We start from the raw sequence: 27843 nt of genomic DNA on the forward strand, positions 1-27843 counted from the left end.
TCAGATCTGTAAGTTTATTTGCTCAATGTACGACAGCTACATAATGACTCACATTCATGATATTCCATCACTGAGGAAAACTGCTAAGAATGGTCCGTGTGTGAAATAATTCCTTAGAGCAACACGGAGTTGGAAAAATAATCACTGATTAGACCTTAAAAATAGTTCACTGCATAACATGACAAAAAGCACAAAGGCTCATTCAGAGAACATATTCATTGTTCTCCTACACTGTAATAATTATAATTTCACCATGACAAACACCAGACATTAAGATTAAGCTAACACTGGTGTTTCTTTTGCTCCCCCTCCCCCCCTTAAAAAACAAAATATATAACTGCATGTCACTATAGCAACATCCAAAACAGATCAATTTGTTACAATCACTATTTGGTAGAGCAAACTTTACCCCCAAAAGGAAAAATTAAATTAAAAAAACTTAAAAAAATTTGAAGACTTAATTTTTTGTCATAGGAATACATAACACCTACAGTATAAGTTAATAAATTTCAAGCTACTGTATAGAAATACAACACTAGCATGCACAATATTGTATCAATAGAGTAATGGAGGAGTAATCATTTCACTGGAGACAGTATCATAGGCAAGTGCATTTCTTTAAAAATAAAGAAAAGAAAAGAAACCATTCAAGCTGCTTAAATATCAAGTTTCCCACTCCCTCTTCATTTTTAGCCCTCAGGTATGATTTTTATCTTGCATTATTCTAAAGAGCAGCCAGAGCCAAAGCTAAAATTTAAAAGAAAAATAGGTTTTGTAATTCCAGTAAATCATTTCCAAATGCTACAAGGAAGGACACAACACTGCTCACTGGACATGAAGAGAAGTTAAGGAAACCCCCACCTACCCCCCCAAAATCTATTCCCATCCATGGCATAGACTTTAGGCCCCTGTAATGGCACAAAAGCTGTTAAGCTTTCTTCTACTGGTTCTTCTGGTAGGTTCGGGTAATTGCAACTTTTGCTTTAGCATATGGGGGCAACCTTCTAAGGAAAGTCATGCTGGGTAAACTGTGCGATGTTACAGAGTATCATCATCTTTCTTCTATCTTCACTGTCACCTGGATCCTGTTAAATGCATTCATTTCATAATTGTAAGCTCAATTTTAGAATCAGCAAAAGCAACTGTCAGTTTTTCCTCAATTATGACTCAAACCTCTCCTTGCCTAAATAAAACAAACAAAACAAGTCCGGTGTCATTACCTATCTCGGGAGTTCAGTTACTGATCTCATAAGAAAGGCTGAGCACACATGCAACAGGCCATGTTTTCAGACAGATTCATCCAAAATGAGAATGAAGGACCTAAGGCTAACTGAAAACAAATTTGTGGAAACAGCAATGTAGTTCCCTTCAATTCCAAACTGTGCACTGATCGCACAAGAGAGAAATGAATCTCCAACTTCTATGCTTTCATTAAAAAATATATGTCTAGAAAAAGTTTTGGTCTGATAGGAGTTAAGTGTTTATTATCTGATGATTTTAGTTTATCTTCCTACAACAATTACTTGGGGAAGGAGTGTCTTCAGGGAGGAAAAACTGACACACTTACAAGGCTCCCGAAATTGGACAGAATGTTTATGAATAGAGCTCTTCCTTCTGGATTGTCTACCAGTAAGCTTCTAGCACCTGAATTTTCACACACTGCACCACAAACTTTCTCAAAACCATCTCCCAGCTTCTACAACCCAATAGCTTCTCAACCCCACTGAGAGCCATCAGCATAAGGTACAGTGGGGAAGACCCAAGTGAAGAGTGAAGGGCAGCATAATCCCTGAGGAAGGAGCTGTGGCAGCTTAAAAATCAGGATTTCTCTGAAAATATCAACACAATAAATGACATACAGACCTGAATTTTCTCTATTTTTGTGGTGTTTAACGTTTCTATTAAAGTGATTAATAATTTTTGTGGTAGATTTAAGTTAAGAGGAAAGAAGGACAAAAATCCCACAGCCACCTGCCAAGCACCTATTAACCAAAACCTAAAGTAGCTCTGATTCTCCTCAGGCAAGCCTTTCGGCCTAGGAGACAGAAAACAGCAAAACCAACCCGGATAAGGCTGAATATGGATATAAAGCCAAAATAACTAGCAAAGAAAAATGCACAATCGATGGCTTGATGTTACATATGGCTGTAATGTAGAAATACTGTAAACTGCAATTTAGTGTTAATACTGTCAACTAATCAGAGACTTCAGAAAACTGGCAAGGCCTAAACCATAAGGATAAATATACCTTATGTTCTAAGTCTGTCAGTTTGGGATTTAAACTATTCCATGTCTGGTAGAGTACACCCTTAAAAAAATGCACAGCTAAAACAGATGATACAAAGTACTCAAAACTTAAGACAAGAGCATACGTACATAAAAATCCTTACTGGAACCACAGAACTTATTGAATGAGGGCCATTCCATTTAAGTTTTCTGTTCATCTTAAAACCCTATTACCCAGCAATAAGTTAAATTACAGACAGACAGCTCCACTCGCATTAATCTACAGAACAGTCCATATGCCAGTGTGAGGCTGCTATTCCAATACCAGCACAGCTAGCCTGACTTTCCACTAGTGGTATTTTGGCAAAAATGTCAAAGAGGCGATCAAAGACAGGACAGGTCGTGGGTTTCTCCCTAGGAAGGTCATCCCTCCTTTTCCCTCCCCCACCCGACCCCCAACTCATGGGAAAAAATAAAGACTGCAGTAGTAGCATCAGCGTGCGCTGCCAGTCCACCTGGGGGCCTTAATTGTTGCCTTCTCCACCATCGTCGTCTTGCTGATCGCTTGTCCAGAGCGTTAGGTTGTCGCGGAGGAGCTGCATGATGAGAGTGGAGTCCTTGTAGGAGTCCTCATTGAGAGTGTCGAGCTCAGCGATGGCATCATCAAAAGCGGTCTTGGCCAAGTGGCACGCTTGCTCCGGGGCATTCTGGATCTCATAGTAGAAAACGGAGTAGTTAAGAGCCAGGCCTAATCTAATGGGGTGAGTAGGCTGCATGTGCTCCTTGCTGATCTCATGGGCTTCGCTATAGGCCTTCTCAGATGACTCCACGACAGTCGCCCTTTTCTCTCCAGTGGCTACTTCAGCCAGGTAGCGGTAATAGTCCCCTTTCATCTTCAGGTAAAACACTTTGCTCTCGTACTGGGTCTCACTGCAATTCTTGATCAGGTAGTTATCCAGCAGGCTCAGCACATCTTGACACACCGCTTCCAACTCCTTCTCTATTTTTTCACGGTAGGCACGGACCATCTCTATCTTCTTCTCATTGCCATCTGCAGATGTCTTCTGCTCAATGCTACTAATGACCCTCCAGGAAGAACGGCGTGCCCCAACCACATTCTTGTAGGCCACAGAGAGAAGGTTTCTTTCTTCATTGGACAGCGGCTCATTCAGCTCTGTAACCTATTAGGAGAAAGAATAAACAGTGGTTATGGTACAGATGATGTCAGTTGGGTTAATCATATGTTTATGCCACTAAAACACAAACAGATCTATCAGCTGATTAAAGTGATTAACAGACAGAGAAGTTAGGCTATGTGGGTGTATGGAAGAGGGATGGAGGTGGAACAAGCAAGAAAGAAGGAAAAAATTGCAGCTGGATCAATTGGTGCCTGAACCCCTGCTTCCTCCCTAGAAAAGGACACAGGCTTATCACATAGCTGTTCCATGAAAGAACTCAAATCTAGCTCTTAGATGACAAATCAAATTTTGATGTAAACTGCAAAAGGTCCACAATTCTCTCATGTAACATTACATACATACCAATCCTGGGGATTTTAAGTCTAGATGGCTTATAAACCTCAACAGTTTTTTAGGAAAACTGAAGGACAGCTTCCTTCCAATCTTGCCCTGACTACTAAACTTCAGCCCCCTCCCTTATGGGTGAGAATATTTTGAGTCAACTTCAAGTTGACTTTTCAGAAACAAGGAGGCTTTTCTGCTCTTGTGTTTAATCATATGAATTATAAACCTCAGAAAGAAAGTCAACATTGGGGGCATGGGATTGAGTCTGACCACTGAGATATTTTAGCAACTTGGGGAACACATATTCCTTGTAGTGTTTGACTGAATACAATTAGTAGTAAAAAGAATGGAGATGAGCAAGTACTTCTGAGCTGAGGTGGCCAACAGAGATTAACGCTTCTTTCAATATGGGCATTTCTAAAGGTTTCTATCTTCATCATCCCAAAGACTAATCACTTTGAGGAAACTGAAGCAACATCACACCAACATTCTACATTTTTATGACTACCAAACAACTGCTTATAATAAAGAAATTTAATCAAGTCATAACACTACATTTAATTTATATTACTTGATTTCTGTGATATCAGAGCCATATACCATTAAGTGTCTGATAACCACATGAAACAGAAAATTGTACATGAAGGCTAGGGCTCTTACTTTTTATTCCTATTCTGAGGTCACATTTTTATTTGCCTGGTTAACTATCATATTTACACTGGTGTATACTAAGTCAACGGCTCAGTTACAACATCGGGAATCCCAGATCATTCACTATTTCCTAAGTCTTACAGAAGATTAGAGACTTCCCTCCCCTCATCCCTTCATGTACCCTACCCATGCTCCAGTCACAACATGTTAATTGCATACTTCTGTTAACTTCATACTTCTGCTCTTTGTTCTTCTGTCCCTGCCTAGAATATTTTCCACAGTGTTCCTGCCTGGAAAATACTTTTACAATTGTCAAGAACCAAGTTAATATTCACGTCCTCTATGAAATCTTCCCCATCTCACCTCCTTCCACTGCCAGTTAAACTAGCTAAAGTCCCTGTGTAGATGAACCATAGCATCTACATAACATTATATTACTTATAGATGTGAAGGGTGGGGGATATAATCCAAAAAGATACATCAAACTCTTCCGGGGGGGGGGGAGATACCAACAGACTCTTCTCTGTGTGTGAATCATTTCCATTCAGTATGTACTCCACTTTTATAAATTTGGGGGAGAGGAGGGTTACGCTTAGTGCAACTGGTTGTGTAATTCAAATAGCATCTCTCAGAAATAATTAAATCACAATGTAAACCAAATCACACTTGTTTATTGCAAGAAATTCATTCTTTGAATGAATTGATCATGCTTTGCTTACTAATTTTCACAATATCCAGCAAATGATATACAAATATTTCCTAAACTAGTAGTTTCCTAAATCAGTAGTTATGTTAACCTTTGACTATGCATTACTGATTCTCCACTATAATGCTAGAGAACAAGAGTACCTCTACCAGACACAGGCTAGTGCAACAGACTGCAGAGTGGGAGAACAGGGGTTTGGCACTCACTACTGGACTCCAGAGCAGAGGGAAACCAAGACAGAGGAGGTGCTTTCTGCTCCATGACCTCCTACCCCATTCCCCTGTGAAACCTGCTTCTCCTCATGATAAGGAGGCTTATCACCTCATATCCAATTCTTCATATATTCTAGGCTTTGAGACACTATTCTCAGCCCTCAGCCCACTGTCACTCCTGTTGATTTCTGATATATACTCAAATAATCCAGAAGACTGGGGTTTTCCCAGTCCCACCATTTACTAAGTGACCTTGGGGGCAAACCATTTCATTTCTCTGGGACTCGATTTTCTTATCCATAAAATAGAGATCTCTGCCTCTTTCATAACATTATGATAAGGGTATCTCAGATGAACGATAAAGTGCTCCTGACAAGATCAAGTGCTATAGAGATGTGAGCAACTACTTCTGAGAATATCTTGAATAATTTTCCTTCATTTTAATTCTCACCATAGGAGGCCTCTAAATTTCTTACATAATCTCCTAGCTTATATTCCTATTTCAAGTATCTCTTCTCCATTTCATCCTGTTCTCTATTCTAAGCTGACACTTCCTTAGCTACCTTACCTTACATCACTTCCTTTCCATAAACTTTAGTATCATATAGCCTGACAAAACTCCCCAGATTGGCTTTCAAACAAACTGAGGCCTCTGTAGGCCTCAGGCACACATACCACAGGCCTCAAGCCTGTATTCACTGACTGCAGACACTCAAGACTCACCACAGCCTCTAGTGCAACCTGACAATTGTCTCCAGTGCAAGGAGAAGCCAGAGTGCCTAAGGCCACTGAGACTGAGTTCTGGCCTTTCCCTAAATCATGGTGGCCTTGTTTCAAGAGCCAGCAACTATTTAAAGCTCCAATTACCTCACCAGTATGCTCTAGGGTGAGGGTTCCTCCTGCTGCAAATGAAGTTTGGCCACACAGCCCAAAGGTAGCAAGTTGTGCTTATGTAAGTTTGCCTAGTTGCCTCAAACTGGAACATGGAGATTAGAAATGCCAATATCGCCTTTAGATACAGTAACTCCACCACATTTGGAACATATCCAGATGTTCTCTGCCACTGAAAAACTAAGCTAGAGGGAAAAACCTTTAACTCTAAAAAGTCTGCTCAAAGGTTTCTTTAAGTTCCTTAAATCAGAATTTTAAAAAATCCTTAAGATCAAAATAACCTGTGTGAGAATTAATCTTTTTTTTTGCTGAGGAAGATTGTCCCTGAGCTAACATCTATGCCAATCTTCCTCTCTTTTGTATGTGGGACGCCTCCACAGCACGGCTTGATGAATGGTGTGTAGGTGCACACCTGGGATCCGAACCCAAGAACCCCAGGCTGCTGAAGCAGAGCAGGCAAACTTAACCACTACGCCACTGGGCCAGCCCCTAATCTGTGATTTTTTACATTAAAATAAAATAGATATCCTAACCATACTAGTTTTAAAGGTCAAAAGATAATTTTTTAAAAGGACAAAAAAATTATCCCTATAGTGTCCAAAAAAGATTTAACCAAGATAGAGTGACTATTCAATTTGAGAAGATATGAGATATGTATCATTTGGGAAGGGAGGTATCATTTTCAAAACAGTCACTGAATTGTTTCTAAGAATGCAACACTTGTAAATACAATCCCCAAAATTCACTGTCATGGCTGTTGGAAAATGCAGAAAGTTTGTATTCTCCAGTATTGTGTGCTCTGCTTAAAAACAAAATTAATCAACTCCTGTGATACTAGTTCAAGTTCAAATTTCTTTTAGTGAGTTAAAGATAGAGAGCTATTAGCAAAACGGTTGGAAAAATCTGTTATTCCCACCAACAGTTTAAAAAATAAAACTCCCCAAAGCCCAGCAGCTAAGGAATCAGATATCAACTGGCGTCAATGGTTCTCCCCTAAGAGTTGATGAGGAGAAAAATCCTCTCCACCTAAGATTAGCAACCGTGAGAGTCCCGGAAAGCTATTTACATGACTTTCTGACCCTAAGTCTTACAGCACCAACTCATTCACAATTTCCTCAACTTACCTATCAAGAACCTTAAATTGTAATGAATGCAACTTCAAATGTTGAATCTTCTTAAATAAGATAAAACTTGAATTAAGTCTACTTTATTTAAAATGTATTTCTATCTTGCAGAATCTTGTCTAGAAGTTACAAAATAACAGTTATGGTGGTGAACAAAGGACTCACTGATTTAAGAAAGCTGAAAATCTCCACGAAGAATTTAAGTTCACATCCAAAAAATAAGACAGGAGAGACGAACAGGCAGAAAAAAGGATTTTTAGGGCAGTGAAACTATTCTGCACGATATTCAAATGGTGGATATATGTCATTATACACTTGTCAAAACCCACAGAATGTACACCACCAAGAGTGAACCCTAATGTACAAGTATGGCCTTTGAGTGATGATGATGTGCCAATCTAAGTCCATCGACTGCCATAACAAACGTACCACTCTGGGATGTTGATAGTGGGGGAGGCTGTGTGTGGGTGGGGGCAAGGGGTATATGGAAACTGCTTTCCGTTCCATTTTGCTGTGAACCTAAAACTGCTCTAAAAAATAGTCTATTAAAAAAACAAACTAGCAGCCATCAGGTATAACATTTGGCCCCATCATGCACTGTTTGGAACACTATCACCTGAAAGGGCCAAGAGGCCATGAAAAAAGTAAATGCAGTGATTGCTATATACGAACACCCTACACCAAAAATATAAGAAATAAGATGACAAGCTGCAAGACAGGCATCAGTGTCCATGCAATGGACAGTGTCTATATACTGTGCAGGCAGTGAATAAACCAGTGCAAATATATGTGACACTGTTCTGCTTGAATATAATTAATTGTGTATTCCAGAGATGACCTGTCCACTAAATAACTAAAAATTTTTAAAATAATGTGAAACTAGGCCTTGCATATCTGAGAAAAAATGCTTTAAACTTGAATTATAGTCCGTGCAGAAAAGAGTTAACACAACAAGCTTGAGACTGCTGTCTTTAGAGGGGTCTGTTTGCAAAGCTGACCCTTGGCTGGCATCTGAGAACTTAGATTGTGGAAGGGCTCCCACCATTCCCAGATAAGAATGGCTTACTGTCCCCTAAACTGTGCAAACAATGCGGTTTTTGCTAAACACCTGTTTTCCTTCTAAGGCATCTTGAATTTTGGTATGTGCTAAGCAGAAAGTGACTATATGACCAGCCCCCAATAAAACCCTTGGGCACTGAGTGTCTAATGAGCCTCTCTGATAGACATCATTTCACACCTGCATCCTGTGTGACTCCCCTGGGAGAGGATCCTCGAAAGCTTACGCCTGGTTTACTCTGACCTTTGCCCCAAGCACCTTTTCCCTTGGTTGATTTGGCTTTCTTTCACTGTAATAAATCATAGCCATGAGTACGATTCATCCTGAGTCCTAGCAAATCACAGAATCTAAGAGTAGTCTTGGGGACCCTCAACACATATTCATTCTAGAAAAGTGGATTATAACATGTCCCGTAAGGTCTGACAAGGAAAATGCAAAGGTCACTCCTTATCAGATAATCCATCAAGCGTTCATTGAGCATCTAGCACGTGTCACACTGTACCACACTGTGCAAAAGATAAAAAATTTAGTGTGATATCCTCAAGGTGCTGGTTCACGAGGAGGAAACACTAACTTGCTCACATTATCAGTCGCAGGGGTATTCTTAAAGTAGCAAAACTGCCTGGGAAGCTCGGAGGAGACTTTACGGAGAAAGTAACAACGTTAGCTGGGTTTTTAAAAACCAGCAGCAATCACCCTGGACAGAAATTGTGCAGAGGGGAAACATTCCAGGAAGAGGAACATCCTAGAAGAGTCATGGAACTTCCATGGCATATTCAGGGCCAAACTCAAAGTCTCAGAGTCAAGAGGAGAGCTGGCTGAGAACCTGGGTTTCTCTGATAGCCACCAAGTCCTACTTTCTTTTCACAACTACTCTACAAGGTGGACATTATACTTAATTTACAGGCGTGATGTAGAGACATGAAATGACTTTTTCTCAAGAAATCAAACCACTAACACACAGTAGAGCAGGGACACAAACTCGGGCCCTCTGGCTTCAAATTCTGTGCTCTTTCTTCCATGCTGAGTCTCGGATGATGCACACATTGCAACACATCACAGAGAAACGGCTCATTTCTCTAATACATAAAGACCTCCTAAAAAGCATTTCAGATCAACCAGTAATAGAATAATGAGCAAAAGGAATGCACTAGGTAGAGTAGCCAACTTCATTCATTATAAATGTTAGTTTTTCTCCAGATCAGCAAAACAAAATCTGATGACTCACTGTGCAAGTGCTGCTGTGGGTAAACAGGGTACTCGCACACACTGTTGCAAACTATAAATTGGTACAACCTTTATGGAGAGCAATTTGGAAACGACCATCAAAATTACAAATACTCAAAAACCTTCTGACTCTGCAATTTCATTTCTAGAAATTGATTCACTGCATTATTTGTAACAGCTCAAGTCTGGTACCTCCTAAATGGTCTTCAATGGGAGACCAGTTAGATTATGATACTACTGGCCCAAAGCCAGTAGTTTTACATAAACAAGTTTACTGATGTAAATAACTAACTCAAACCCACACCTGTTGCTTTGTGCTCACCACCCACCTCCACCGAGAATGCCTTTTTTCCCCCTATTTTAGTTGTATAAAAATCTTTCATTTTATCTTTATACATATCAGGGCTGCTATACAGAATATATACTACAGATTTCGGCCCTGCTTCATTGAACTAATTACTAATTCTAATACTTTTCCAGTTTATTCCCTACATACATAATCTTAGTTTCCAAATATCACTTACCCTCTCCCACAGTTATACTTCTTATACTTATGTCACATTTTACTGCATGGACAAGGACAATGTTAATAATGCTTGTAATGAGCATCTTTGTTTTGTTTTGAATTTAATGGAATACTTTCAGTGTTTCATTCTTAAATACTGATTCTTAGTTTAAAAGATATTTCTCTATCATGTTAAGAAAGTATCCATCTATTCCAGGGCCAGCCCCAGTGGCCTAGTGGTTAAGTTAGGCACGCTCCACTTCGGCAGCCTGGGTTCGGTTCCTGGGCATGGACCTACACTACTTGTCTGTCAGTGGCCATGCTGTGGAGGCAGCTCACATACAAAAAGAGGAAGATTGGCAGCAGATGGTAGCTCAGGGCAAATGGTTCCTCAGCAAAAAAAAGAAAGCATCCATCTATTCCATATTTTTCTAAATAATTTCCATATTTTTCTAAATAACTTTTATAATATCAGAAATGGGTTCTTTGCCAAAATTGCAATTCCCCTTTTGGCCCTCCAGATAACCCTTTATGATTTAGTATTGTTATTCCCATTTTAAAGTTAAGAAAATTAAGGCTCAGAGCCAAAGAATGGAACCCAAATCTAACGGCTCAAAATCCCATATGCTTTCCACAATATGACCAGTTCTTAACCAAAGAGGGGAAGCTTTTTATAAAATACTCTCCTGAGCAGCCCCACCCCTTCAAGATTCAGTATTGCATAGGATCCATATATATCTATTTCTCCAGGTTAAGAACCACATACAGCACAATGTTCCTCAAAATGCTGAGTTACCACGTGACTTAGAAATTCCACTCCTAGGGCCGGCCCTGTGGCTTAGCGGTTGGGTGCGCTGGCTCGGCTACTGGCGGCCCGGCCATGCTGAGGCCGCGTCCCACATCCAGCTACTAGAAGGATGTGCAACTGTGACATACAACTATCTACTGGGGCTTTGGGGAGAAAAAAAAAAGAGGAGGAGTATTGGCAATAGATGTTAGCTCAGAGCTGGTCTTCCTCAGCAAAAAGAGGAGGATCAGCATGGATGTTAGCTCAGGGCTGATCTTCCTCACAAAAAAAAAAAGAAAGAGGGCTGGCCCCACGGCTTGGCGGTTAAGTGTGCACGTTCAGCTGCTGGCAGCCCGGGTTCGGATCCCGGGCGCGCACCGAAGCACCGCTTCTCCGGACATGCTGGGGCCGCGTCCCACGTGCAGCGACTGGAAGGATGTGCAGCTATGACATACAACTATCTGCTGGGGCTTTTGGGGAAAAATAAATAAATAAAATTATAAAAAAATAAAAAGAAAGAAAGAAAGAAAAGAAATTCCACTCCTAGGTATACACAAGAGAAATGAAAACATAATGTCCACACAACTTGTACATGAATGTTCGTGGCAGCATTAGTCAAAACAGCCAAAAAGCGCAAATAATCCAAATGTCACCAAATGTCACCTGATGAATAGAAAAACTAAATGTAGTATTATCCATACAACGGATTATTCAGGCATAAAAAGAAATGAAGTATTGATACATGCCACAACATGGATGACATTAAAAACATTATGCTAAATGAAAGAAGCCCGTCACAAAAGACCAGGCACTGTATGATTCCTGTTATATGAAATGTCTCAAATAGGCAAATCTATAGAAACAGAATATATATTAGAGGTTGCTTAGGGCTGGTGGTTTTTAGGGGTGAGGGGATGGGCAGTGACTGCTAATGGGTACAGGGTTTCTTTTCAGGGAATAACAGTGTTCTAGAATTTAGAAAATGGTGATGGTTACACAACTCCAAACATACTAAAAACCACTGAACTATACACTTTAAATGGGTGAATTGTATGGCATGTGAATTATATCTCAATAAAGCTATAAAAATAATATTGCTGCACTATACCAGTCTATACAGCACTTTCTTACATACCAGCAATTAAATATTAGCTCATTTGTTCTGAGTTCAGAATTCCAAATACTTCCTGATTCCTAATATGTGGGCTTAACACAAAGAAAACTCACTGTAATAAAGCACAGACCTCTAGCTCTTATATTTAATCCTCCTCTTGTGACTTAAACTATTTAGTTTGATGTAGGTTAATATTTCTCAATATCCTCTCCAAAAATGAGAAAAAGAGCATTGTTTATGTTTATTGCTTATAGTTAAGCAAAGTTGAAAAGGGGTAAAAAATTTACATTCCCTACCATGGGTCACTATGAAGCATTGAATCCTGCCACCATGGAGAGAGAGACAAGGAGAGAAACACAGTTAACTTCCCAAAATAGGCAATACACACACACACCAAACCAGTGCTCCTTTCCCTCCTGCAGACCCTGATGAGCAAAGGTCACCCACTCTCTATTTGCATACCTTCTGCAAGAACCCAGCCTAAATCCCCTTCAGAAATTAACTTCAGGAGTACTAAACTTCATGTTAAAGCTAAATTTATCTCCCTACAACTGCCATTAGCTCGCCTTAAGAATTTTATCTCTTGAGGCCAGAATCAATTCTTCAAACAGGTAAAGATAGTCCTCATATCCCTGGGTCTTTCTACTTACTGTTTTTATGATCTGGATACAACTCCCCTTACCACCCTGATTCTTTTTCCCAAAATATGCTCCTTTGTCAGTACCTTTGAGCCTGCTATTTAGAGTACAAGACTCCAAATGTCGGCTGGGCTACTTTCTGAATTCAGCAAACAAATGAGCTAATATTTATAATTGCTAGTTTTATCACAGATCTGATTTTTGGGGCAAAGAAATTAAACAAGCTGGTGTGTGTGAAAGTGCTGTAGAAGCTATGGTTTAGGGCAGCAGTTGTTTAAAAACAGCTCTACTGAGATATTATCATGCTGTTGAACATCCTACAATGCACAGGACAGCCCCCTACAAGAGCAAATAATAATCTGGCCCAAATGTCCATAGTGTCAAGACAGAAAAACCCTGCTCCAAGTCATCAATACCCAGACCCAGGTCAATGACACTCACTCTTCCTCATACTGCACACTTCTCTGCTCTCATGTTTTCTAACCACCTAAAACGCACCTCCAAAACCCATAAAGAGAAATTCCCTATATATCCTTCAAGGTCTAATTCAAATACCACACTTATTTCCCGAAGCGTTCTGAAAAATTCTCAGACATGGGCCGGCTCTGTGGCTTAGCGGTTAAGTGCGCGCGCTCCGCTGCTGGTGGCCCGGGTTCGGACCCCGGGCGCGCACCGACGCACCGCTTCTCCGGCCATGCTGAGGCCGTGTCCCACATACAGCAACTAGAAGGATGTGCAGCTATGACATACAACTATCTACTGGGGCTTTGGGGGCAAAAAATAAATAAATAAAATTATAAAAAAAAAAAAAATTCTCAGACAGAACTAATTGCTACTTATTCTGTGTGTTAGGAACTTTTACCTTGCCCCTTTTATTTATTTTATTATTTATTTTTTTGGTGAGGAAGACTGGCCCTGGGCTAACATCCGGGCCCATCTTTCTCTACTTTATATGTGGGACTCCTGCCACAGCATGGCTTGACGAGTGCTGCACAGGTCCACGCCCGGGATCCCAACCTGTGAACCCTGGGCCGCCGAAGCAGAGCACGCGAACTTAACCACTAGGCCACCGTGCTGGCCTCACCTTCCATCTTTCATACTGCTTATTTCTGATGCCTTGTACTGTAACCACATACCTTTCTTTTTCCCAAAAAGGCTAAAGGCCTTAAGGGCAGGTACCACATTTCACCCACCAATGAATCAACATGGTACCTTAACAGTCACTTCTGGATGTTTGTTAAGACACAGGACTCTACATATGATGCATCGAGCCGAGACTGTGTGCAAAAATGGCCCTAATAATTCCTCCCAAGCCTGTATATATCTCCTTCCTTTTCAATTTGGTTTTGCAGCTCCTCTCATCAAGAAATGGAACACACTTCTCCATCCCTCGAATCTGTACTTGGTCATGTGACTTGCTTTGGCCAACGAAGCATTAACAAGGATGAGGCAAGCAAAGGCCTGAAACACTTTTGTGAACCGGGGCTTTCTGCTGGGAACCTTCCATGGCCACTAGTTCATCCAGCCTCACTGGAGCTAGCCTAGACCAAAACTACTTGGCCAATCACGAGAATTGTGAGAAATAAGAAATGTTTGTTTTGAGTAGTTTGATACAAAAACTTAATATACTTGTTTTAACACTGTATTTTGTAGCATTAAATTTCGCTTAAATTAACTTCTGAAAATCAAATTATACTCAATTCCTATTGAGATCTCAATTAAAGCCCTGTATCTCTTCTTCCCCACAAGTGCTACTGTTAAGCGCCATCTGCACCAAATGTAACAGACAGTTGAATCTGGGGGCCAACGTACAGGACTTTAAGCAAAAATAAGGCCACTTCATTAGCCTAAAAAATTAGTTAAACTGAAATTAGTTAAGCAGGTTCTTGGGGCTCGCCCGGTGGCGTAGTGGTTGAGTTCACGTGCTCTGCTTTGGCGGCCCAGACCCCTGGCACGGACCTACACACTGCTTGTCAAGCCATGCTGCGGCAGTGTCCTACATACAAAGTGGGGGAAGACTGGCACAGATGTTAGCTCAGGGCCAATCTTCCTGAAGCAAAAAGAGGAGGACTGGCAACAGATATTAGCTCAGGGCTTATCTTCCTCTCACACACACACACACAAAACAGGTTCTTATACAAATCCATATTGACTCCTTTCATAACAATCTCCTCTTTCAGGCCTTCTCTTTGCCTCCACAATTTCTCCTGGAATCAATGTGATGTTCACTTCCTTTGGGATTGTTTACCTGTGTCCAGACTGCTGGTTCCACTTCCATTACCCAAGGTGATTCCCCAAAACTAATCATAAACAATAGTTCAATTATCTTGATTTTGACACCTTATCCCCAAACCACATGCTGACCTCATTCAGAATTGTTTACTTTTGGGCCAGCCCCGTGGCTTAGCAGTTAAGTGCGCGTGCTCCCCTACCGGCGGCCCGGGTTCAGATCCCGGGTGTGCACCGACGCACCGCTTCTCCAGCCATGCTGAGGCCGCATCCCACATACAGCAACTAGAAGGATGCGCAACTATGACATACAACTATCTACTGGGGCTTTGGGGAAAAAAAGGAGGAGGACTGGCAATAGATGTTAGTTCAGAGCTGGTCTTCCTCAGAAAAAAGAGAAGGATTAGCACGCATGTTAGCTCAGGGCTGATCTTCCTCACAAAAAAAAAAAAAAAAAAGAATCATTTACTTTTAAAATCAAACTCCCAAAACCTCCAATTTTACCAGTTCTCACTCCCACTTACCACGACTTGCTCTTGAACCCCATCCCTTCTCTCTCAGCCCTGTCCCTTTAGGCTTTATTCCTTCCTTTCAAGGTTCATGAAGATTCATCAATTATTTTTCCACTAATATCAACTTTTCTACACCTTGACCTTCTGCTCCACCATCTCTAAAACACCCAAATGCTCAGTCAATCCAGCTACTCAGCCTTTCTACTCTTATGCCCAAAATTTAGGCAAGGAAGAGAGACGGTAACAAAAAACTACAGATGACAGCCACTACAAATTAAGGTTTTTTTAATCTCAGCCGAGCCCTCAGCACTCACGCCTGGCAATCCTTGCTTACTACTGCCTCTTCACAAAGGAAAGTGACCATACGATGAGCCAATTTCAAGGCCTTTACTTAACAAACAACTGCACCTATATGCCAAACAAGATGTTTCTTTCCTCGCAACATATTCCCATCAGTCATTCCCTTTCCTGTATTTTCCCTTCTATTCTCCTGCTCTTTCCCATCAACATACAGTCCAACTAGAGGATTAATATCAATAAATGATGCCTTTTAATCTCATCTTTTATTTCCTTCAAAATCAAGTTTCTGAAAATAAGTCTATACTTGTTACCATTTCTTCACTTTTCATTCACTCCTCATCCCATTACCAGTGTAACCACCCTAAAAAGCTGTGAATGTCTTCCTATTGCACTTATCCAGTGTCCTCTTACGTCACCTTGAATCTTAATTCATAAAGGAGTCTAACACTGCTGACTACACTCCTTCTTGACACTTTTTGTCAGCATTCTCTCCTGGTTTTCTCATATATCACCATCTCCTCTCAGTGTTTTCTTCCTCAGTTACTACTTAAGTGCTATTCCCAGGGCTTCACATTTTGACTTAAACTCTCCATTTTCCCTAGGGGACCTTACTAGGCCTGGTTCTAACTATCTTGAATATATAGAAGACTCCCCTAGAATGTCAGTTCTAGGAGGGAAGGGGATATTACATTCTCCAGATCTTAGACCAGACCCTGGTCATTAGTGGGTCCTAAGTAAATATTTGTTTACTTAATGAATTAATAATAGTTAACACTGACGGCTTACACTGTGCCAGGCACTGTTCTAAGTGCTTTTCAAGTGTTAACTGGTAACCATGACATCTCTATTTACCTCCACTTAAATGTTTCCTCAAACTCAGCATGGTCACAACTGAATTCATCTCTTCCATCATTTTTCCTTCCTCCTCTTTCTTGTTCTATCTCCAGCCATCAAATTCTCTCAAATCTGCCCTCACTGTCCTCGTCCAGGTACTCATCCCTTCAGACTAGACCCCTACAATACTCTACTAATCAGTCTCCCTTCCTCTGCTAAGCTGCCCTATTCAATTTCCACACTGCTGCCAATGATCTCTCCAGACCAAAAATCAGACTATGATCCTCTTCTTGAAATCCTTCAATGACTCTCCACAGGTTAAGAACCCAAACTCCCAAGGCCCTTCATGAACTGGCCCCCATTTCTGCCTTTAGACTCATTTCCTAATAGTCCCTCAAATGTACACTGCTGTATTCCCTGCGTGCAGCCAATGGTGAATAAATGAATCATGCAACAGATTCTGCTCTTTGCACATTCTGAAGCTCAACATGTTATTCCCTCTACCTAGACATTCCCTCCTCCAACCATTCCCCCTCCCCTCAAGCCTCCCAAGACACTGCTCTGGCATCACTTCCTCTAGGAAATCTCCCCTAATGCCCAGTGTGACATCAATGTCCTCCTCTGATTCCACAGCACTGAGCTTACTTCAATTTTTATGTGTGGAATGAATGTTGCCACAAATGTTCAATAACCCCCTTCACAACTCTATCTTCCCTTTGTGACTCTGGATCAGTATCATTCACTTCTTCTACCTGCCTAGAACTTAAGCAAAATATTCAAATTAGCATCTTTTTTCTTCCATCGATTTCACCCAAATCCCCTCAAAACATGTTTCCACACTCCAGTCTGCGAATTCTCTCAAGACCATATTACTATTATTATTATTTTTTGAGGAAGACTGGCCCTGAGCTAACATCTGTTGCCAATCTCCCTTTTTCTTTTTTTCTCCCCAAAGCCCCAGTACATAGTTGTATGTCATAGTTGTTGGTCCTTCTAGTTCTTCTATGTAGGACGCTGCCTCAGCATGGCTTGATGAGGGGTGAGTAGGTCCGCACCCAGGATCCAAACCAGCGAACCCCGGGCCGCCAAAGTGGAATGCACGAACTTAACCACTATGCCACCGGGCCAGCCCCAAGACCATATTATTTTTGATGGACAAAAAGGTCACAGCTTTCCCTCATGTCTTTCAAGTGTGGTATACTCTCCCATTCAGTTCTCAGTGGCATCCCTTCACCTCCTGGCAATACCCATAGGATTTCAATGGCAAAAGTACAGTACTTACCTCCTCATGTTAAAAATCTGAAGTTCTCCTTCGTTAAAATATACCACAATCATGGGGGTCAAATGTTTTATAAAAGAAACCAGATTACACTCGTATTGAGTAATATATCTAAAGGAAATTTGTTCTATATTTAAACCTAGACTATCTAACGATCCTCTCAAGGACAACTAAATGGAAAAACATTAAATATGCAATCGTCTGAATGATTTTCAGTGCTTCTGCAACAATGGGACATTTGCTGAAACTAACCAAAATAGATCAATTAACGAGACAACAGTTAAAAGATCAACAGTATCCATATATAAACTTTACCTATGACTCCTTTTCAAAACTAAAAACCTTTTAAAAGAGACTTAGATCTATGGGGAAAAAAAAAACCTTTCAGCTCGAGCCTTAGGCAAAGGCAAATTAAACATTTCTACCTGTAAAATAGGAATATCACTTTATAAAACTGCTGTAGGGGCCGGCCCAGTGCACGTTCCGCTTCAGCAGCCCGGGGTTCGCTGGTTTGGATCCTGGGCACAGACCTACTCACCGCACATCAAGCCATGCTGAGGCAGCGTCCCACACAGAAGAGCTACAACTCTGCAACTATGACACACAACTATGCACTGGGGCTTTGGGGAAAAAAGGTAAAAAAAGAGGAAGACTGGCAACAGATGTTAGCGCAGGGCCAATCTCCCCCTCCCAACCTCCCCCCATCCGCAAAAATAACCTGCTGTGAAATTAAATGGGAAAAGTATATAAAGATGCTTCCCAAATGACAGAAAATGTCAAATTATATTGCAACATTTTATCTAAGACTGTGTAACTTAAAATCTGTCTTCCGAAAAAGATTTTAGTCAGTGCAGAAATCCACAGAACAGATGTAAAAAGAGTCATACCAGAAAGCACCCCAGGTTTTAATCGTGGTCCAGATGCTTAGTTTAAGTCATCAACATTTCAGAGTAATGCTATGCTGCAACTCAGTCAGTAATGGTACCGACTTGATTTTCACAACAGATATAAACACTTGCTAAATAGTCTTTAATCATTATTTATTAAAAAATTTGTGTGTATATATACACCCAGTCAGATTATGCACAGAGAAAAACATGATCAAGTAGCATAAGTCGAAAATAAGAACTAGTTATAATTCATTGTTTTTGAGACTATGCTAGACATAGTTCTAAATATGTGAATAGAAATGTATCTTATGCGAGTTTTAAATAAAATTCAATCTGTTACTATAGCTGTTTGAAGACTACCATATTGCTTTCCCTTCCTCAATAAATGATCTAGTTTCAAAAATCTAAAGTCCTTTTCTGCAGGACCTTCAAATGGTAAAAAATAAACAAAACGGCAGCATACCCACTTAGATTACTGATATCATTCAACTAGTCAGCTCCATACTTCAAAGCATGGATTCAAACCAAGGCTGTCTGGGCCCAGACAGCAAGTTTATATACGTCCTATCTATCTATACACATGTACATCCAGCAGTATACTGACTTTAAGGTAACAATCATTTTTTAAAAATGTTTGGCAAGCAAAAAAGCAAAAAAAATCAAAATCTGTTTACTCACTTGTCTTTAACAAATCAAGTAGGTTTTAGTTCCTCTATCAGATTAGTGATAAAAGCCACAAGAACTGACAGAAGAATCTACCTTCATTGTCCTTTCAAAAAAAAAAAAAAAAAAAGGCAGTAAAAAGGAAGCAAGAACAGTCCTGCACTAACAGAACTATTCTCTTAGCCTACACACACTGTCTCCTCCTTCCTCTGCTCAGTCATGACCCACCCAGCCTGTCACCCTCCTCATGAGGAAAGGCTGATGGCAGGCAGCATGTGGACGTCAACTGAAGAGAAGCAATCCTCTTAAAATCACACAAAAACTAAATTATGTGCCACCTGGATTAAATGCTTTAAGTAAGAAACTGTACTTCGAGGTTGCCAAATTTGAATGTAAAGAGATCTTGTTCATAACTTGAGCATTTGTGGCAAATAAAGGGTAACTTTAGGTCCATAAAAAGCCATCTTCCAAGAAGGTAAATCCCAAGGGGGCTAGACGAGTAGGAAAGTATATACAAACAAGGTTGGCCAATATGCTGACAATGGTGAAGCTGGTTACATGGTGGTCTATTTTACTATTCACCTCTATTTTGTGTGTGTTTGAAAGTTTCCATATTAGTTTTTTGTTTTTTTTTTAAGGCAATCATTCCAACCCCAAGAAAACAGCAAATGGGAGACTTGCCACAAAGAAGCTAGCAGTCAAGCTTTCCCTCATTTCAACTTCCCTTTATTTTTCTTCTTGGAGTAGAAAGGGCAATAAGGTACGATGAATTTTGAACCACGTGTATGTAATACCTATTCAAACAATTACATTTTTCCATTTTCAAAACTTTTAAGAGATAATACTCAGTACTAGTGACGGTTTCAAGATCCTTAAAAATTATTCTTAGTCATTCTTTCAGCAGCTCCACTTCTGGGTCTATATCCTAATTTATAAACTGTGTTTGAAGCTTTAGCCAAAGAAATTTATGGCACTATTATTTATAAATATAAATTTGGAAACAGCCTAAATGCTAAATAAAAATATAATTAAATTATTACACAGCCAGAGGATTATCCAGCCATTGAAAATACTAATGACAGAAGGAAATATCCCTGAAATAACGTCAAGTGAAAAAGGCGACGTTCAAAAGCAAGCCTAAACCCTGTAGAAAAAGACATAATGGAAATATCCCTACACAGGGAATGATTATGGTGATGATTCTTGCCATTTTTCCCCAATTTTTCTAGCATCCTAAAGGCCATTTTTGTCATCAGTAGTCAGTACCAGCCTTCCAAAAACCAGACTCTATTAGAAAACTACAGCACCCCAAAATTCAAGATATTCTAGAATATTCCTTACCTATTCACTTGTCCCCACTAGCTTTCCTTGCCTATGAACGTCCTTTTCTGCTGTTCTTATCCTCCCATCCTGTTAACTCTCCCTGCCCTTCTTGATTGGGACATTTTCAACCTAGCAGAAAAAAGCCTAGTGTCTGCACTTTAAAGTCTATTTCTATTACACAGATGTAATTAGAAACACCAGATGTAGGTCATATGTGAAGAGTGGAGTATGATTTGAAAATAACATCTATCCACCATAGTCTACCCATGCCAGGCAGGCCCACACGTAAAGGATACTGGCAGGGAGTAGCAATCATTTGTATGGTTACTATCCATGCTGAATCTCCACTGTAAAGACATACTCATTCACCATTTCACGTTAGAGTGCTACAAGAGGAGGACTGCACTGAATTGAATGGTACTGAAATAAAACATGAAACAACCTCGTCAAAAAAAATGTAAGCTTATTTCTACATCCTTAAAAAACTGGCACCATGGGCAACTTTATTTCCTAGATCTAAGTTATTTAAATATGGTAGCTTAAGTGTAATATTAATAATTCCTTTCAGAAAGCTAAAGAAATTTAAATGATCTCTCCAAAATAAACCTGCATTTTTAAAAGGCTTCCTCTTCTTACCTCAGCCTCCTCTCACTTCTCTACAGCACTGCAGCTGCTCTCCAGACTCAGCCTGTGGGGGAGGGTGGATAAGGGATTCCTCTGGAGCTACTGTCATTATCCATTCAGCTGCCCACTGCTGTCACTGTCATTCCCAGCTCCGACACCCCTGTCCCAGTAACAGAATTATTAAGAGAAGAAAGCTGACACTACATCTGGGTCCTACTCACTAAGTTTGGCTTTAGAGCTATCCAAAAATAAGATACCCCTCCAAAGATGAAGACAATAAGACCAATGAGTTTATGTGGAAATTTATTTTTTAACATCATGTTAAAAATCTGGATATATAAGAGTACTCTCATTTCTATTTACCTATTCACAACCCAACTAATTCACAACCCAATGCTATCGGCACATTAACAGTATTCAACTTAGGTAAGGAAAAATCTCCCTCTGTGGGACACACCCTTACAAGTGAAATGCTGACGAAAATTTGGCTTAGACTTCACCAGTTCTTTAAAAAGGAACAAAAAAGACTCATGCCAAGTCTTTAGGATTTACAATTTTTATTGTTTCTGCAAAACCATGGGACCAAAACAATTATTTAACCATTTATCTTAAAATTAAAGCTTTCTTTGGGGAATTTTTGTTGATCACTTTTCATATAACAATTTTTCTACTATTCAAATTCATAAATTAGTAAAATCAAAATTTCAAAGATCTTGGCGCAAGTGGTTAAGTGCGCTCACGAGGACTGGCAGATGTTACATCAGGGCCGATCTTCGTCACACACACAAAAAAATTTCAAGGATCTCTACAAGTGCCAATTTATTTAGTGAGGAAGACCAGCCCTGAGCTAACATCCAATGCCAATGCTCCTCTTTTTTGCTGAGGAAGACTGGCCCTGGGCTGACATTCGTACCCGTCTTCCTCTACTTTATATGAGACGCCGCCACAGCATGGCTCTACAAGCGGTGCGTCGGTGCGCGCCCGGGGTCTGAACCGGCGAACCCCGGGCCGCCACAGTGGAGCCCGCGCACTTAACCGCTTGCGCCACCAGGCCGGCCCCTACAGGTGCCAATTTAAATTAAGATGATATGGTTTGGGGCCAGCCCGTGGCTTAGCGGTTAAGTGCACGTGCTCCGCTGCTGGCGGCCCGGGTTTCGGATCCCAGGCGCGCACCGAGGCACCACTTCTCCCGCCATGCTGAGGCCGCGTCCCACATACAGCAACTAGAAGGATGTGCAGCTATGACATACAACTATCTACTGGGGCTTTGGGGGAAAAAATAAATAAATAAAATCAAAAAAAAAAAAAAAAGATGATATGGTTTGGTACTGAACCAAAATGATAGCTGATAGCTAAAATGGAATTTGCGGAAGACAACAGGAAAATGAATATGAGAGGAAAGGACACAAGGCAGCTGGTGTTGGTAGCTTTAATAACCTAAGAAGACAACAAACATAGCCTCCCATAGTTATAGTTTCAAATAATTGGGCCAACCACTAAGAAACAGACAAGACAAAAGATAAGTGGTTTATATGTGATTTCTTCCCTTCAACTATTAAACATATAAAGTGATCTTTGCTTCTTTCCTTCCACATCCCATGGAATCAGGTAGGAACACAGAAATAATCAGATGCCCTGTCAGATAAAAGGATTAGCGTTGGTGATGGTGGAGGCGAGAAGCAGCTCCTGGCAGCCTCAGAAGCACTCTGGTAACCAAAACAATGTATGAACATCTTATTTACGGGAATCTCATCAGTTTAGAATGCATGCTTGACAGGGCATTACTGCAGTGCTCTCTAGGGCTGCCACCTCAGGGCAATCACTTCCAACCAAGTCAGCCATGGGGTGGAAAACGAGTCATAACAAACACCAGCAAAATTTCCATAATCTCCAAATAGTTAATAATTTGCTCTGATTTCAGGTAAATTGTTCTTATTTATTTGGGTATCATATGTTTTTTAAGCTCTGTACCTTTTTAAGTGGAAATATAAACTGAGCTAAGATAAGTCCCTTTTTTAAATTTATGCTGAAAAGGTTCAGATGTTAGAAAACAAAGACAAAGGGATAGCGATTACCAGTGGCTGTGAGCTGCAGTGGGCACTTCATTACTGACACATTCCTGAATCAGTAATCACGCTTTGAAATCTAGACAGCTATAGCGAGACCATATCACTTGAAAATGGTTAATTTATGTTATATGATTTTTACCTCAATAAAAACAACATCTCCACTCTGTTTTTTTTTTTTTAAAGATTTTTATTTATTTATTTTTCCCCCCAAAGCCCCAGTAGATAGTTGTATGTCATAGTTGCACATCCTTCTAGTTGCCGTATGTGGGACTCGGCCTCAGCATGGCCAGAGAAGCGGTGCCTCAGTGTGCGCCTGGGATCCGAACCCGGGCCGCCAGCAGCAGAGCGCATGCACTTAACCGCTAAGCCACGGGGCCGGCCCCTCCACTCTTTTCAATAATTTCCAGTTTGATTTAATAAATAAGGCTTCCCCCAAGTACTACAGGATGAAATCCTCCCCAGGTCTGCAGTTAATCCAAAGAACTATAATGAGGATGCACATTTAGCAAAATCTTTTATCTCAATGTAATGCAAAAGATACACGGAGATTTTTTAAATAATTAGAAAACGCACTTAATAGTCATTTCAGTTCTGCCAAAGGATAACAACATAAAAAGCAAACTGTTATCTGTATTCTTTCCACTCCAAAGAAGAGAACAATTGAAATCACATGACCCAGAACCCCACCTGGCAGAACCCCACCTCTGAAGAGTCTACAGAGGTGTCATTACTCCATTAGTGATAATGGCTATTGATCTAGCCTCCTGGAAGAGCTGGTAGGAAAAAAAGAATATTTAAGAAAGTAAGAATTTTAAAGTATATCCATTCCACTACGAAGACTTTTTTACATAATTAAGAGAACCTTTTGCCACCAAAGCCTCCCATACACACCTGAGTTAAATTGCTTAACCCAGTAACTTCAACAAAATTAGTAGCCCAGAACCTACCCAACCCCTCTCAGGCAAGTACCAGTAGCCTAGTTAGAATAGTAATTTCAAGAGGCTATTAAAATTCAAAGGGCGGCCGGCCCAGTGGCTTAGCGGTTGAGTGCATGCGCTCCGCTACTGGTGGCCCGGGTTCGGCTCCTGGGCGCGCACTGGCGCACCGTTTCTCCGGCCATGCTGAGGCCGCGTCCCACATACAGCAACTAGAAGGATATACAACTATCTACTGGGGCTTTGGGGAAGGAAAAAAAAAGGAGGAGGACTGGCAATAGATGTTAGCTCAGAGCTGGTCTTCCTCAGCAAAAAGAGGAGGATTAGCATGGATGTTAGCTCAGGACTGATCTCCCTCACAAAAAAAAAAAAAATTCAAAGGGCAAGATAGTATTGTCTAGTAAGTAGGAGACCTCTCCGTGTTCACTCTCCTTAAACGCAAGACTACACAGTTATCTTTTAAGACTAAACTACTCCTTCCCTCCTTTTCAAAATACTGCATGTTATTTTTATCCTGGCCATCCACATACAAGTATCACGCCGTACAGGTCCCAACAGTGTTATTACTACGATAATTTCATTAAATGCAAATAAATTTAATCCCTTTATCAACAGGATGATTTCAGCTTCAGAAGAAAGCTTACTTCAGTGGTAGGACTATTTTCTTTGTATCTTCCTGTATTTTCAAAATTCTCCAGCAGAGGAAGAAACAAAGTTCTATAAATTGTTACCATTTTGGGGCACTTACTACATTTCTTCTTTAATTCTCACAACTTTTTCAAGTAGGTATTGACCCATTTTACAGATGAGGAAAACGAGGGCCAGAGGGGAGCCTAATTCCTCCAAGTCACAGTAAACAGGTTTGAAAAAGGTCTGCTTTATCTTATAAAATGTTCTTTCCTCCATACCCTGTCAAGCAGCAGAAGCAAAAATATAGCAAAAAAGAACTTTTCCAAATCTCAACCTAAGGTGTTTTGTAACAGATTCTCATTCCCTAACATTTCCTGAAAATGATCCAGCAGGAAGTCATTTTTAAAGGTTTTTATTAAAAGTTGCCAAGTTAATAATTTGCAATGAACCCAAGTATACAGCCCGCCCCTGCACTATCATTAAAATATTGTTTAAAATTTCTATCTTTATTCCATCATTGCCCCATTTTAATCGTGAGATGAATGTTTAAAAATAGAAATGTATTTATAAACTTCGAGAAAACTAGAAATAGCAAGGCGAATAGGCATACCTAAAGGTCACTGATTTGCATATCTAAGGGTAAATGAAATTCTTATTTTTTGGACCAATTCTTTTCTGGTGGAAGATGAAGTGCTCAATTCCACCTGGCTAATCTGTTAATCTCTGCATTACCTTGGACAAACTGCATTTGCAAACTCCCTACCAGCCCTTAGATGCACTGCAGCCTCTGTGTCATTGTGTGTGACATCACTGGGTTGCTATGGTTATAGGTGCGAGGTCACTCACTTTCCTGTGAAACTAGAAATATGTAAAAATTAGAAGAGTCTAAATAACACAAACTAAAGATATTTTCAATATTGATATCTATTAAAAGTCCAACATATCATTTGAGCCTTAAAGACAGTGACTGTGGCAAAATATTAAAACAGCAGTACTCCCAATTTCAGAATCAATTCTCTTAACAAGATAATCTTTTTTGTTAATGTAGCTGGCTTAAATATAAAGGCATCAGCACTGTCATCTTTTGGGAACTAGTCAACTTACTCAAGAATTAATCTGTAACACCTATACTGCTTCACTAAAAAGATTTAACATGCAAGGTACACTGCTGCACCCACTTCACACTGGAAACACATTTTAAAACCTTTGTTACATAAGGCAGGAAGTTAAATATTAAGATAGTAGGAGACCTAAATCATTAATTTGCCATGTTTAACTGAATAATGATCAAAACGTCCCCCCTCCTCTAATATCAAACTGGTTGACAGCCCATTAAGTAAATGTGGTGTTACTGACAAAATGGTGCAATACAGGCAGGAATCTGCATCCCAGACAAAATGCGACACCTGGAGATCAGTATTGACTTTTCATCAGCAGGAGGATGTGCTAGGTGTTTTTTTCTTTAAAGCTTCAGATGTATCCAACAAAGCAAATCAAAAAAAAAAAAAAAGAAGAGACTTTTGCCCCTTTAAAATAACTCCTCCCAGCCTCCACCCAGTCTAGGCTCTCTGCAATATGACAAATGCAGAATCTTCTGGAATGACTTGATACTGCCTCCCACCACCGCTTTGTCTGCAATATCAGATCAGAGAGAATATTTTTTCAACTTATAGAAATTTCAACAGATGTGTGCCTGTATTTAAAAAACAAACAGCATATGTCACAAATTGAACCAGTAAGCTAAATTCACCACCTTTATTTTAAGGACAAAACCTACCCTTTTCAATACAAAAACGGGGGGGCGGGGAATGGAGATGACATGTTGAGAACAATCAATGAAAACGCTAGCGAGACAAACGTTCCCCCTTCCTAAAAGCAAGAGAACTTGCTTTGGGGAATGGAGAAAGAGGAGCCTTTTGTTAAGAAAAATGTGAGCAAGGAGGTTTCGATTTTGCACCATTGAGCCCAGGTTTTCGGGAGAGCCTACATTTTTTTCCGGGGGGGTTCTAAAGGATCTGTCAGAAGAGGCAGTGGGGAAGATGATTTGCGGGGAGGTGGGGGGAGTATCAGAAAACCCAGAGACGTGCTAAGTGAATCGGGAAGGCGCCGCCCAGACACCAGGGAGAGAAAGAGGAACCGCATCCATGCGGTCCCCCGCCCCCACGCCCAGACTGGGAGGAGGGGAAGTGGGGCACAAAGGATGCGCACGGCCCCCGCTCAGGTCCCCGGCACACCCAGAGACGCGGCGGCCAGAGACCCCGCTCCTGAGACCAGCCCTGCCAGACCCCGCCCCAGACCGAGCCCGGGGAGGGCCGAGGAGGCAGCACCGCCAGCCCTGGGGGACATGCGGGGAGAGGCCCTATCGCTATCGGGACCCTCGCCAGGCCCGAGTGGGTAAGCAGGGGCGGCCCACCCTGCAGTCGCGACAGGCGACTAGTCCTCGGGCCGTCCCCGCGAAGGCCCGCGTCTGCGAAGGGGCTGGGACGAAGTGGGGGGAGGGGAGAAGAGACTCACGTTCTTCATGGCCGCGGCCATGTCGTCGTAGCGCTCCGCCTGCTCGGCCAGCCGGGCTTTCTGCACCAGTTGCTCGCGGTCCACCATCTTCGCGGGCTGGGTCGAGCTGGGCGAGGAAACCGGGGCGGCTTGAAGGACGGCTGCGGCGCGGCTGGAGCCCGTGTGCCGGAGGGACCGACCCACGAAGCGAGCGGCTGAGGCGACGGCGACTACGCGAAAGCGGCGGCTAGAGCTTCAACCGCGGGACCGGGCGCGAGGCGGCTGCGGCTGCTGTGCGTGCCGCGGGCGGACAACCCCTGCGGCCCCGCCCACGCCGCGTGACGCAGCCGGTCCCGCCCCCCGCCCGCGCACCCCGCCCAGGCCCCGCCCCGGCCCTTCCG

The 27843-nt window shown here is 41.3% G+C and overlaps 1 protein-coding gene across 1 annotated transcript; it reads right to left on the minus strand.

Annotated features, from left to right (window-relative positions):
- YWHAG (tyrosine 3-monooxygenase/tryptophan 5-monooxygenase activation protein gamma) lies at positions 1–27711 on the minus strand. Its single transcript, XM_058569030.1, has 2 exons — positions 27464–27711; positions 1–3407 (listed from the first exon to the last, which is right to left on the minus strand). Exons 1-2 carry the CDS (start codon positions 27548–27550, stop codon positions 2751–2753), a joined length of 744 nt encoding a protein of 247 aa, XP_058425013.1. The 5' UTR covers positions 27551–27711; the 3' UTR covers positions 1–2750.
- Positions 27712–27843: the final 132 nt, after the last annotated feature.

The sequence above is a fragment of the Diceros bicornis genome, chromosome 26 (genome assembly GCF_020826845.1).
Source record: "Diceros bicornis minor isolate mBicDic1 chromosome 26, mDicBic1.mat.cur, whole genome shotgun sequence".
Classification (NCBI taxonomy): domain Eukaryota; kingdom Metazoa; phylum Chordata; class Mammalia; order Perissodactyla; family Rhinocerotidae; genus Diceros; species Diceros bicornis.